The sequence below is a fragment of the Apium graveolens genome, chromosome 1 (assembly GCF_009905375.1).
Source record: "Apium graveolens cultivar Ventura chromosome 1, ASM990537v1, whole genome shotgun sequence".
Taxonomy (NCBI): Eukaryota; Viridiplantae; Streptophyta; class Magnoliopsida; order Apiales; family Apiaceae; genus Apium; species Apium graveolens.
Window position 1 is genome coordinate 202,506,470 of NC_133647.1, and position 15,598 is coordinate 202,522,067.

The 15,598-nt window shown below is 30.5% G+C and overlaps 1 protein-coding gene across 1 annotated transcript; it reads right to left on the minus strand.

Annotated features, from left to right (window-relative positions):
* Positions 1-9,753: 9,753 nt before the first annotated feature.
* LOC141717667 (zinc finger protein GAI-ASSOCIATED FACTOR 1-like) lies at positions 9,754-10,113 on the minus strand. The gene has a single exon (XM_074519844.1). It carries the CDS (start codon positions 10,111-10,113, stop codon positions 9,754-9,756), a length of 360 nt encoding a protein of 119 aa, XP_074375945.1.
* Positions 10,114-15,598: the final 5,485 nt, after the last annotated feature.

Sequence of the window (15,598 nt, forward strand, 5' to 3'; positions counted from 1 at the left end):
CTTGCAGACTTTCTAGGACTACTGACTTCATTACACCTTTTCTTTTTGTTTTGTTGTTGCAGCTGATGAGTGGTTACAAACTGCCATGTGACAAGTTTTGGAGTTGCAACATGATGAAACAAATTTAGGATATCGCCAAATATGGAAAAAACACATGAAACAAGTACAGGCCAATAGACAAAAATACAGGAAACAACAATTGATAACATTTAATACCTCCAAACACATTTGGCCTTGGTAGTATTATTACATGTGGTTGCATTTGCTATAGTAGCTCGATTTTAGGATCGATGACGTTATCAACGTAAAAATCCATGTCTTTGTCTAATAATGGCAAGTCTTCATCACTTGTCACCATTTTCCATCCTCCTGCCTCATCGCTTTTGATGTAAATGCCCCTAATTTCACTGTTCTTCAAATCATCTTTTAAATGCTCCATGAGCATAATGTAGGAAAATCTGTCAGGCTCTACACCAGCTATCAATCCATCTTTTCCATCAACATATTCAGAATTCTGAAATTTCCCCAGGTAGAAAAATCTAAGATTGTAACGCTACTCTTCCATCCTATAAACAAATAAAGATAATTTTGCATTAGAACTAATAATAGACACAACTAATTTGAAGTACAGAAAGTACATTTATAGTTCGAAGCAGTCATACAAAACACATGAAATAAATTAAAAAAATAAATAGACGCGGTCACATACAAACAAGGTAAATTCAAGTAGAGATATTCCATTTAAAGCCACTATATTAAATCAATTAAAAAAATAAAATACAAAGTTATACAATTACATTAAATAAATTAAATTAAGAAGCATCCACTTAAACACAACATACACTAACAAATTAGGTTCATCACATTTAAAGCCACTATATTAAACTATGTTACATAAACAACAAGAAAAGTAATAGGCAGTTACTTGACAATAATCACTAAAACTAGACTGTTTTTTCTAAACAACAATTTTTATTGCTGGGACATCTTCTCTGGACCAACAAATATCACCAAACTCATCTGTAGTTCTGGAACCATGCTGAATATCATGAAAAATGGAATTAGTTTCATCTTCCTCGTTCGTGTTCTCACATTCCACATCACACCAGTCTCTTGGAAATCTATTGATAACATTATGAAACATCTTATCAGTTGGATCTTCTATATAAAAGACTTGTTGTACTTGCGATGCCATAGCATAAGGATCAAATTTTTGAACCAATCTGTTAAAATTAACTCGAGTCATGCCGTATAAATCCTGTTCAGTGTGGTACTAACAACACTTGAACATGACCGCAGAGAATTCTCCCCAGTAATCAATTTCTAGGATCTCTTCAATCGATCTATAGTAATCAACAACACTAATTTGTGGATTCTGATCTTTCGAGGTTGTAAAGCTAGTGGTCAAGAAAGACGGAAATACACCACTATTATGTGTTGTACACTTAGAATCTCTGTATTTCGAATAAAATCTGTATCCATTGATAACATATTCGCTACCTTTTAGCTGCTTGATTAGGGCCCATTGCAAGTACTTTTACTTCTTGAGAAATGTAGTCTCTTTTCCCAACCTCCTCATTCAACCATTTCCAAAAATCTTCCGTATGTGACCTCTTTCGGTTATATTTTTACGACATTGCAGCGCCATAAATTAAAACACGATGTTCCCCATAATAAAATACCTAATTAATATAATATAGAAATATATTTTCCAATTATTATTAAAAATTAATTACACCTTTAATCTTACTCAATTAAACTTTCAATGTCCTTGTTACCGCAATTGAATAGAATGTACCGATGACAAGCCATCCAATGAGATTCCTGGAGAGTAATAGGTTTTCCCTCTTTATTTTTTCTTGTCCCAATAGGATATTCCATCTTCTCTGGACAACTATTGAATTTAGGTACTGAATCGCCGCTCAAAAATCTTGAACAGAATGTCAAGCACTCGTCTGCCAGGTAGCCTTCCGCGATTGAACCCTCTGGTTTAGACTTATTACGCACGTATGACTTCAGTCTAGCCAGATAACGCTCAATTGACCACATGCATCTCAAATGTTCCCCCATTTGAATTTCATCGCATAAATGAACCAACAAATGAACCATAACATCAAAGAAAGCTGATGGAAATATCATCTTAGACTCGCAAATAATTTCATCAATTTCTTCTCGTAATCTCTTCAAGTCAGCCAAGTCGATGACTTTGCACCAAAGACCTCTTAGAAATGCTCTCAGTCTTATCAAGGGTGATGCAACCAGAGGTTTTAAGGTTTTTTAACTGTAAACTGCAATAGGTGGTGAAGAATAAAATGAGCATCATGAATCTTATACCCCGAGGATGTCCTCTCCTTCGGGTGAACGTACAGACATATTATCTACACATCCATATGGATATTTTGATTTCTCTAGTACTGAGCATAAAATTCCTTTCTCTTCTTTCGTCATATTAAATATAACAGCACTAATCTCAAGGCATTATCCATCTTTTGATCGAACCCGATGAAGGACCTTCCTGATGCCCATTTCTTGTAAATCCAAGCGCGCATTCAAATGGTTTTTTGACTTGCCGCCAATGTTCAGTAAAGTGTCAAGTATATTATCACAAATATTCTTCTCGATATGCATAATTTCAAGGTTATGTCGCAATAAATTGTGACTCCAATACGGTACATTGAAAAATATTGACTTTTTTTAATGGAGAGTTGATCTTTTTACGCTTTGTTCCCCTTTGGCCTTTTTCCTTTCTCTTTTCCTTTTTTCCAAATTGATTTTCATAGCCCGATAATAACTGGACTACATCTTCACCACTTAAAATTGGTGGAGCCTATCCCGTTTCAACCCCACCATTGAACCTTCTCTTGTCAAATCTCCACTTGTGCTCCAGATCTAGAAATTTTTTATGGTTCATGTAACACATCTTTTTACTATGTTTCAAGTACATTAAAGATGTTTCGTAGTGGCATATGGCATACACCAATTTACCCTTGGTGCTCCAACCGGAGAGCATCGCATATCCGAGAAAATCACTAATGGTCCGTAACGCACTTGCACATAGAGTAATGTTTTGGTTAGTCAAGGAATCATAAGTATCAATTCCAACATCTCATAATTCTTTCAACTCTTCAATTAGAGGTGGCATATATATGTCGATATTATTTTTTGGAGATTCCGGACCTGGGATGAGTGTTGAAAGAATCAGATTTTCGGGTTTCATGCATAGCCACGGTGGCAGGTTGTAATTCACCAAAATAATTGGCCATGTCGAGTGAGTTGTGCTCATTGTACGGTACGGACTGAATCCATCAAAGGCTACACCAAGTCAGATATTCCTTTTTTCTATCAAAAAATCAGGATACCTTGCATCCATCACCTTCCATGCCTTGGCATCAGCACGATGTCGAAGTTTTCCATCATCTTTTCGTCCCATGGCATGCCAAATCATATGTTTCGAATACTCCATCGACATATACAACCTCTGCAGCCTAGGTTTCAACGGAAAATAACGCATAACTTTGGCCGGAACTTTTCGAATCACGATCTCTCTGGTTTATTTTTACGAATGCCTTTCTTTTCCACTATTTCCCATCTTGAAACACCGCAAGTTTTACAAACAGATGCATCTTTATTTTCTCCCCAAAAAAGCATGCAATCATTTCAACATGCGTGAATTTTTTGATAATCGAGCCCTATATCTTTAATGATATTCTTTGTAGAATTAAAAGATAAGGGAATGTGGGAATATGGAAAAGCTTCTCTTAACAACCCTAGTAAATCCCCGAATGCAGCCTCCGTAATTTTATGTCCATACTTTAAAGAATAGAGCCTAAGGAAAAAACTTAATCGCGAAATATTTATATAGCCCGGATATAACGGTTGCTTTCCATCTTCCATATGATGATTAAATCTATTAGAATTGGTATTTGTTCCATTTACGGGGTCATCTTCACCATTCTGCATCCCATGAGTACGGCACAACATGTTAGCCAGATTGTCTCCAAAATCAGTACTGGCCTCACAATTTATTTCATCATCACCCTTTTGTTGAGATACGTCACATATCCATTCCTTATACAATGGAGATGGTCCATTGTATATCAAATGGTTGTAGATCACATCTTCATGAAACCAGTTGTTATTTTTACATTTCTTGCAAGGACAGAGATCTTCATTCCCTATAGAGAATCTAGAAAATGCAATTTCCAAAAATTGTTTAACCCCTGTAATATAGGCGTCACTATATTTTGGAAGTTTTATCCACGCGTTTCATTTTCGTCCATCACTACATTTTGACAAGCACAACTACGTTAATTATTATTATTAATTACAACAGAGACAAACTTATATTTTTACTATTACAAACCTATAGATTATAATTATTACCAAGTCTTGAACATAATAATTATTACTAATTTCAGACCCTAATATTTATTACTAACTCCTAACCTTCATAAATATTACTAACTCTTAATTATGATGTTATAATAAGCTATAACAATAATTTAATAAGCTATAAGTGATAAATAGTTATTAAAAAAATGCATCTTAGTTTCACTCATACTCACATACATATTTATTTATATTCAAATAAATTTACATTTTACTCTAAAATAAAGCTATAAATATATTACAATATTAAAAATAGATATATTCTAGCCGTATAAAACTACAAATGCAGAGTAACTAAGTGTAAAGCTGTGTTATAGTAACTAACTCCTGAAATACTGAAAATACTGAAATTCACATAGGCCATAAAGGTAGTAGCATATTAAACATAGAAAATGCATCTATTACTTATGAGACAAAAAAGTTAGCATCCTTAATGTATTGGTATGTCTTACACTATGAGTTATAATATCAAACAACAAGCATTACATAAAGAGAGTATCAACCAAAAACACACACACAGAGGGAGGGAGAGAGAGAGCAGTATAAAAAAACATCAAAATACAGACAAAACAACATACATACAAGCAAATACTCAGATCTAACCGAACCCAAACATGCATACATTTTGAACCCTAATTGAAACTCAAATCAGTGCATATTAAATTTTAAAGTTAATTTACAAGATGGAAGAGGGTTTATACCTTCAATCGGAAATCGACAAAGATGTTGAAACCTAATTGAACCCCGTCACTCTACAATGTTGAACCCTAATTGAACCCGTCACCCTGCAATAGAACCCTCAGATAAGCCGTCACTCTCCAACTCGAACCCAACTCGTCATTGGAACCCGTCACTGTATCCCCCTTGAACCCCCAGATTAGCCGCCTTACTTTCAGTTGTAAAAATTCAGTATGAAATTTAGTATACTTTCCTTATTTACCCATTTTCATACTTAGTATGAAATTTCAATTCCCACTTGTCTGAAAATTCAGTTTATAGCACTATCTCGTATTCGGAGTTATCCATACCTAAAACCTATTAAATTATTATCACACCGGAGGTGCATTGGGGGATCATCCCTCGCATTATTCTCTTTATTGGCCGAAGTCTATTCATTTGGGCGAAAACGTGGTCGGCAGAAATTAAGTTATAACAGTATCTTTCAGTTATGCCAGAGCACGTTTATTATCCTTCACCTTGAGAAGTTCTCAACCGTCGTTGGCTTGTAATTAGTTTTAGTATGCATGTGCACGTAGAATAATTTGAGACATTTGACTAGTATAGTAGTTTGGTTTGTAATAAAATTTGAAATAATTTGTACAACTAAATAGACTTATGCATTATTACAACTTCTACGAACTTTTGTTGAAGTGTTGGTTCGATATTATATCTAGTTGTATGCAGGGTCATATTTATTATTTTATTTCTCTATGCATATTATAATACTCCTTATATTTTGTTATAGGACCGTTTGACTTTTGTGCATACACTTATAATAATATAACTAAATCTTTAAATTACAAAAAGAAAATTTAAAAAATAATTTTTTATGTATACCGTCAAAGGACTTAAAATTATGTGTAATAAAGTAAAATGACATATAAAAAAGAGAGGAAGTATTATTTAGGAAGTAAAAGGACTTAATGTTATCAACCTTGTTAAAACATATTATCAACACATACACATATGTGCATGTATAAACAAATTGACAATAACATTTAATGAGGACTAGTGTACATATTTCACATAACTTCATATGATTTATAATCTTAAAAGTTTATTTGCTAAATTATAAAATCGAATTGTGAAAAAAAAATTAATTCAAGTAATTATTCTTTGAAAAGAAAGATAGAGCTGAATACATGGTACACAAATAAAAAAAGATAATAATAATAATAATAATAATAATAATAATAATATAATTATTAATAATATTAATAATTATAATAAATATTACTTGTTTTGCCAAAGTTGGGGTTTGAAATTAGAAATGGTTGATTCAAATTTTATATTTAGTCAATTCGTTTAATTACAATAATATTATATATATTTATAATTAGTCTAATATCATATAATAATTTTTATTTCAAATTCTAATGCTCAAAAGAATATATTAAAATTATTGATATAATTCATATAAATGGTAAATTATTAGGTTAATTTATAACCAAACCTAATGAATTAGTTTTTAAATATTTTGTTATTACCTGTTTGGTTCGAGATTATGTCTATTATTTTTAACTAATTTTTCATTTGTAAGAAACCATAATGACTATCTATTTTATATATTATCAAAATTTGTACAATATTTAAATTGTTAGATCGTATTGGATTTTATATAGTTAATTATAAATACATGCATTAAATTTGAAAAACTGTTTTAAACAATTTTAAATTTACTTTGAGTAACAATTTATTTTTTGTATAAGATCATTATTAAAAACAAAATTTTCTATTTGAAACTGTAAAATGTATTTTGTCAAAAAAACTATAAATAGTTCACATTATGAAATTATTGTATATTTTTACTTTGAACATACAAGACTTACTCAAATATATTAATTTATTAAGTTTATTTGACCATGTATGACAATTTTTTATTTATTTGTTCTTGCAATTAGTTAACTCTAAAAAAATAAAAATACTATATATATATACTTAATACCAACACTAATTATTATTTATCTTTGACAAATATTATCAAAAAAATTATATTTTTTTATGGAAAACATCAATTTGTTTGATTTGTTATTTGTAAATATATAATTGTGTGTGTGTTTTATGCATGTAAACAAATATAACTACTTATACATTATTATATAAAATCATATAAAATGATATATGTTAATAATGTTCATGGGTAATTGTGTAAGATGTGTAAACATGTCAAGTCTGATTTATTGTATATTTTGTTGTTATATGTCTACACATATGTAGTTCTGTTATATTATCATGTGTATGTTGTTTAAGTTTAACATGTAAAAGCAGTTGTGTCTTTTAAAAATTTTTAGGTGCATAATTAATTTTTAATATTTATTTTAAGCCGACTAAAATGTTAAGTATAAATTATTTGGTAAGGCAGGTCAAATAAAGTTAAGGTGCCTATTGCTTTGGTATAGGCATGTTGCCCTAAAAAATGTATATAAAAAGTTTTATGTCAATTTAAAGTTGAGATAATTGTAAAATTTATTTTTAAGTATATATTACGGTTTTCATTTGTAAATTATACTAATAAAGTTAAGTTTTAGATTCCTAGTTTTTTTTACATAATTTTTATTGAAAAAAATACAAATTAATTTAAATTAACTTGTATTTTAAAATTTATATAATATATATTTTGTTTAGGTGTTCGGTGTTTTCACAACTATTTTATACTTTTTACACTTAATTTAAAGTTAACATTTGATAGTTTGTTCAGGAATACAGGCTTGTGAGTTGTATAATATACTATTTATATTTTGTTTAGCATAACATTTGATACTTTGTTTAGCTCTAATATTATTTTGTTTGGGTTGTATTTTTATAGGTGTAGGTATTTAATTATTATTAACATTTTGAGTCAGAATTGTATATATTTTAGTTAGAGTTGTAACATTTTAGTCAAAATTATATATATTTGAGTTAGAGTTGTAATATTTTAGTTAAGGCTGTACACATTTTAATTAGAATTGTATTTATTTTAGAGTGGAGGTGTTTGCTTAGTAAGAAGATATACCATTTTATGTAGAATTGTAGCTATTAAGATTCATGACATCATAAACTTCAGACTAGATGGTGTAAAGAAGAAAAAAAAAGGTAAATTGAATATTAAATTATATTGAGGCGGTTAAACTTGTTCTTCCATATAGAGGATAAGAATATTCTAAAATTTAACCTATATTCACAATCAATTTCTTAATGGATAAACAAGGGTAAAAATATGATAAAATTTACCAAATGTTCAAAAACTTTCACTCATGATACATTGAAACCACCATATAAATAAAATTGAAAAAAAAAAGTATCCCACCCTTATTAGAAAATATCATTTGATAAAATATTAAAAAAAATAAAACTATGAGTTCTAAATGTTCAAAAACTTTTACTCATGATACATTGAAACCACTATATAAATAAAATTGAAAAAAAAAATATCGCACCCTTATTAGAAAATATCATTTGATAAAATATTAAAAAAAAATAAAACTATGAGTTCTTGTTCCCTTACTCCCTCTTTAGGATTCTCTTTGGATTGTCTAATGAGTTTAAAGTTCAAATCTCTCTTATGTACTTTTCAGTAAAATACAATTCAAAATGAGATGGAAAGGGGGAGCGAGTCCTGACCTAAAGCATTAATGGATTAAAAACCGAATTGGGAACAAAAGGCTCCATGCCACTTCCATATTGTTGTAAGATACTTCCACCCCCTCTCCCACCACCACCACTCGTTCTATCTCCCAAAGCTCCCCCATAGCTATTAAAAGCAGCCAACTCGTAAACGAATAAGGGCTTGAGGCCCCTTGTCCAAGCAGGGGAGTTAAGAGTTGGTGATGGCTCGTGGAGCTAGTGTTACTAGCAAGGGAGAGACTGCCAGCAGCCATGCAGCTTAGAGGGTGCAATTTGTTGTGTGCCTTGCCATCTTTTCATTAGGAGCCTCACAAATTGAACCTGATGGGTAAAACTTTCAGGACTTCTACAAGTAATTATTTAATCTTTAAATAACATTTGTGTACACGTAAATATTAATTAAGATACATACTTGAAAAAAAAATTATAAGTATAAATACATGAAGAAAAAGATATTTAAAACAAGCACATTGGGGTCAAATGTGCACTGTTTTTAATTTTGGTTTAAATTCCTAGTCTTAATTGGAGTAATAATAGAAAAATACTTGTGCACAAAATGGGATACAAAATTGTGTACAAAATGATATGTCATTGATTTTAATTGGAGTGAATGGCCCCTTTATTCACCTCAACAGGCTTAATTAAAATATCACACATCAATTGTCATGTGATTTTTTGTAAATTTTTGTACACAATCTTTTGCACATAGCACTACTCATAATAATATACATACAGTTGATTTCGTATTAATCTAGAAAATAATAATTCAATAAGATAATAATTTTTTTAAAATTTTAATTGTAAAAAATAAAAATAAAATAGCTAAAACAATTTTTTTCTTGGACCCATACCTATTATTTTGAAGAGAATTTTTCAAACTCTTTTTGGATTCAAACAGTTTTTGTGCAATTTCCAAACAAATATTATATACAGCAAGAGATTCCATAAAATAACTCTGCTATATCAATTCACAATGCCAAGCACAAACTCAGTTAATGACGCCTAGAGCACAACTAAAAGATAAACCACATATACTCATCACGTGGAGAAGGTAGTTCCACATTCACAAATATATTCCTTCTTAGCACAGAACATATTGTGAGCCTTCCGGTCACCGTGCACAGCAAACTTCTTCTTACAATTGTCACAGCTGAATTTTTTTCGACTATGTTTTCGAGAGAAATGCTTCTTGATAGCAGTCAGATCTTCTCCTGCTCTTGAAGGATCATGAAAAACACATCCAACTTCAGGGCAAATGTAAACCCTTTTCCTGACTTCATTGTTTGTCTTTTGCTTCAGCTTTCCGGGCAAATTGTGTCCTCTTCTGTGGAGCTGCAAGTTTTGCTCCCTTTGAAAACCTCTATTGCACACCTCACACAAAAATTGATTTGTTGTCATTAGACTCCGGGGGAAGTGCTACAACTTATGCATCCACAATATATAGAGCAGATCTTACTTGGAGTTCCCTGTAGATATCTCCCTCTTCTTTTAGACGTAGTTGATGGAGAAGAAGCCATGCCAGGACTAGATTTTATGGGAACTCAAACTGATTTGTATTATTTTACTGATTTATGGGAACTCAAATTTGCAGGTACCATATATATGTGACACATCTCAGTACATTCTCTCATATTTATATTAATTTTTCAACAATGAGACCCCACATTAGATAAATTGTTTTTTATATTCTTTTTTTTCAAATTATTAAATGTTGGAGGTACATATGAATTTACAAACCATTTTTTTTATAAGTAAATATTTTTAAAAAGTATTTCAAAAAAATCACATTTATTGAAAAATTTAGGTCGAAGGAAGGGATAAGGAGGAAGGTAGTCTGGATATTGGACGGTTACACTTATCTTTTAACCATATATGCATGGTGGGGTCCGGTGCCACTGTCTTTGTATATTATATATTTTTTAATTTCATGACATTTTTTATATAAGTAGATTATATATTTTTCATGATAACTCCAACTAAAAGAAACACGCTAACCTTCAAATCCGTCGTTTTAGATTAAAAATAGGAGTCTAATGTTACATGTCCTTACACGTCAATTAAATCCAACCAAATTATCAATCAATTGTTCGGCCGTTTTATATCTTTAACAACTCAATAGTACCAGAAAAACGCTTATTAGCGCATAAAATATTGGATAACGTGTCAATATTTTCTAGTGTTGAACCTACCCCATTGTAAGGAGATGGTCATTTTTTAAATGAATCTAGTCGCTATGTCATAAATTTAGTCGGGTTTTTTATACCCATAAATGGTTAATTTTGGTTGTTATTTTTGCACATAAGTCGTTATTTGCAATAAATTTTTTTGGTTTCTACAATTGACATTGCTTATATGCACACACATACAATACCAACTCCGAACAAATCAAAATTATAATCAACTAACATTAAACAACCAAGGAAATTAATAGCCAAATATTGAAAGAAAACAGACAACTAGCTAAAGGTACACGCGCAAATTCAAATAAAAGTTTAAAGCATTTTTAATACAATAATAAATACATTAAATAGTATATTTCACATCACTGTTTCCTTTCGCGCCACTCTCCTAGTCTTCGCCATGCTCGACATCCTCTTCATCTTCGTCCTTGCTGACGCTGGTGGTGGTGGTGTCATCCAGGGTCGGCCTAGAGATATTTAAAGCCCCAAGAAAAAAATTGTCTGGTAATAATAAATTAAAAAAATGATAAGAAATAAGATATCGATAATGTTTATGTATGTTGAACTAAGTACAAAAACTATCTTATTATTTAAGTATTTTTTTAGAAAAAAATAAAAGAGTGCCCCTAAATTTTATTTTATGCCTATATTTTTTAATATTTTTCTCTTGATCGTTCATGTATATAACAAAAAATGTGACCCTCAAAGTTCAATTTTTTCGGTATAAAGAGCTTGGCCCATTAACCGGCTCTTGGTCATCATCGCCGCCTTTTTGACCTTCCTTATAGTCCAAAATATATATGATGTTAAAACGCTTTAAAATAACACTACTAAATCAAAATTTTAAGATTCTACCTTTTGGTGCTCTACCTCATACTTTTTGTAAAAGGCCACGACACTAGCTTCTGAATTTTGTTGCATATGAACCGCAACTGAAGCAAACATTTTCTTGCAATCCTATTTACTTGTTTTTCTGTAGGTACCACATGAGATGCAGATGGATTTACTCTAAAATTTTTCATCATATCTCGGACAACATTGAAAAAAATACAATATGGCACAATAAATCTGCCGACAGCGTGGCTAGAAAATTTGGCCCCTCGAGTTTTATAATTCGCTGCAAGATTAGGGAGGAGTGTCGATGTGGAAACTCTTGAAAAACCAGTCAGCTTATTTCTCGGAGATCTTTTTATTCATGGTGCTTCTTCCCCGAACCATCATTGTATATGGTATTCTGCGGCCTCGATCCCCGTGCATACTAGACAATTCATCCCCATTCCTTTCCTATAATGATATATACATGCGGGACTAAAAAAAAATTATGGAGATCGACATAAATATATATAAAGTATAGTTAATAAAATACAACCCAACACTCGAAACTCGATATATAAAGTATAGCTAATAAAAAAATTATGGAGATCGACATAAATATATATAAAGTATAGGTAGTAAAAAGTATCCATATCTCCGTCCTTGCTGGTGTGAAATACTCCATATTTGGTGGCAACTCGTCAATAGAGACACTGGAAACCTTTTTCAAATGTAATTTTCGCCATTTCAGTTTTGACGATTAGTGGTGTTTAACCCTCATATGTCATAACTGACCAGAGAAACCGTTGGTTATATATCTTCACATAATATCAAAAATGGATCATTTTCGCCAACATATCAGTTGTCACAAAGTAAACCCATTTGTCAGCAACATCACCAAGCCCACACATAACTGACCAAAGACATCAGTCGATTATAGAGTTAAAAAAAAATTACAACAGAAGTATTATTCCATTGTACTATAATCATTCTACAATCAAAATCTCATACACATCCAATACAATACTAATCTAACACTAACCCCAGTGATCTATTAAATCATTTTAAACACATCCAAACTCAAAATCATAAGTAAAAATAAACTAAATTAAATTATTAAGTATTACACCTAGTTTGGTGTAGTTTGCTTAGGTAAAGCTTAAAAAAAACTCATGAGATATCTCTATTTTCCCTAGATGTTGCTTTTCTAAATATAGGAAAGTTAAAAAATGATATACAAGTTGAGTGGTCAGTTGAATATTTATATATGCTATAAATTTTTTAACTATTTCTTGTTTATTTGGATAGTTGATTGTTATATAATGTCATATTCGAATTTGGTGTTGATTGTAAAAATAAGTATGCAAAATTAAACTTAGGACCGAAATTATGGGTTAATAAAGTCAATTGTTCAACATTTTACATATTTTATACTTTTCTAATTAATATTTTTTTGGGTCTTTTGTTCATTTTAGATAATTTTTAGTCATAAGTTATCACAATTAGGACGATATTTGTGGTAACTAAATATATAGTTGTAACTAAACATATACTTGTGACGAAAATATGAACATATATAATTTTAATTAAAATGACTAATTTTTACCATCACACACATTTGAAGAGTTTGTAAACTTTGATATAAAAATATCATAAGCATAATGTTTGTGTTGTAGTGGAGGTGATATGAAACCTATTTGAAGTACATAAAGTTAGGTAAAAGTATAGTGTCCACACAAAGTAAGGAGGAGAGAAAAGAGGATTGAAAAAACTTAATTGCTATATTTAAATTAAGATTGACATTAGAGCCAAACAAAAATTATAAAAAATTGTTATAAAATGACATGGCATGGTGATGTGCCAATATGCATTGGATGATTTAATTGGTCATATTAATGTGAATGCAGATCCATTTACATTTAGCCATAATTTTTGTACCCCTACCATTTTTCTTTAGAGATACATGTAAATCAGCATTTAAAATATTTATGTTACTATAGAAACATAAGGTTGTAGTACCCTAGTTTATTCAAAAAATAATTTGTATTATGAAAATAAGTAGATTATTTAAATATAATTAAACACAAACTTAAATTTTTATCATTATTTATATTTATTTTTAAAATATAGAATGCAATCAATTAAAGTGAATATAATAACTTCCTGCTAAAGAAAATGTTGCTAGGGAAAGAAATACGTATGCTTATGAGGTGATTTTGTTATACATATCAACCCTACTTTAATGCTCCTTGTCGATATACCCTACTATTATGAATAAAATAATTTATCTATTTGATGAGCCATGCAAGTAAAATCGTGTATGTACAAATTAACATATTTAAATGAAAATATACCTAGAGGGATGAATAGGTGATTATGGCTAACTAAGATTAGTTTTAAATTTTAGCCCATAATAGCTTACTGAGATTTTATAAATAGTTCAATAATGACAACAGCAAGCTCAGATGACTAAATGCAGTGCATAAATTAATATGCAGAAAGGTAATAAGAACACACAAGAAATTTAGAGGTTCGACCCCTAATCCCCTATGGTCTAGGTCCTGGTCCCTTGGTAAGAGAATATATTATTGAATCACAATAAGTTTACAACTACAAGATACAATAATATACTACCCTGTAGTACAAACTTCTCTAGCACTAGTGCACTAGTTCACCGCACCATTGTTTCCCTTAGCCACCTATCCAACAACTACACAATACAAATTGAACAATACAAACCGAATAATAATTAAAGAGATTACAACTGAAACTATTGACTCTCTAATATATAATGTGTATATATAATTAACAGCTCACGAGAATCTTTTGTTTCAATGAAAGCAATGAGTTGTTGGTGTTCTTGGTGCAATTAGTTAATCATAAAAACTCCAAGAAACCTCATATATTAACATACACTAACATTCAAAAAAATCTCAACAACTTACAACGGTTAGAATTTAATTCTAACGTTTGAGTTCATTAGTATGGTTTCCAACGTTCATGTATACGTTTGATAGAAGAGATAAGAATGTTTAACATTCAGTAAAAACCTCTTCTATTTTGTATAAGTATAAAACGTTTTAATCAGGTTTGTAGGAGATAGAGTTTGAAGATAAAACAAACTCCTACAAATTAGGAAAACTACTTTAATGCTTGAAAACATTTTATATATGAGCTCTATTATATATAAAACACGTATAATATAATAGAGAAGTGCTTACAATTCAATAAAAGAGATTCCTAAAATTTCTCCTTGAAAATCTATTTCCTTGTTGAATTTCCACTGTCCATCTTAGCTTGTTATTATTCTGAATAACGTGATCATAGCCTGCTTTAATAGATCACTGTCTTATGATAGCTTATTGTCAGGATACTTAAAGAGCAATGTGATTAAGCTGATATATCCTGGAAACAGTCTTAAATAACAACATGATGGCTTGCTATGTTGTGATCATCAAAACTAAGGAGTTACAATCTCCCCTTTTTGATGATTACACATATTTAGGAAAATTATAAAACTCCCCCTAAATCTATGCATATCTCAAAATTAAGAAATACTTTATAACACACCACTGCAAATAATTAAACTACAAATAGCAATAAATGCATATCCAACACAACCAACATACATCACCACATCTTAACATAACCAAAGCAAATCAATTCTTAAACAAAAATAACCCTCATAAACCAAGTTCATAAACCAAGTAGAAAACTACACCAGAGTAAACATAAACCAACAGATGAAACAAGTCTTAAATTGTTAGTGTAGGTGCCCTAGAGGCAATACATTATTCTTTTATCTTTATGTCAGTTGATCATTCAATAAATTTATTTATTATGACCTTAATTACTGCGATATTTTGTTAGCATAATAAATGTCCTTAGAA

What these genes read in the sequence shown, in the direction of transcription:
- LOC141717667 (XM_074519844.1), bottom strand. Translation starts at nt 10,113, where the DNA reads ATGACAACAAATCAATTTTTGTGTGAGGTGTGCAATAGAGGTTTTCAA.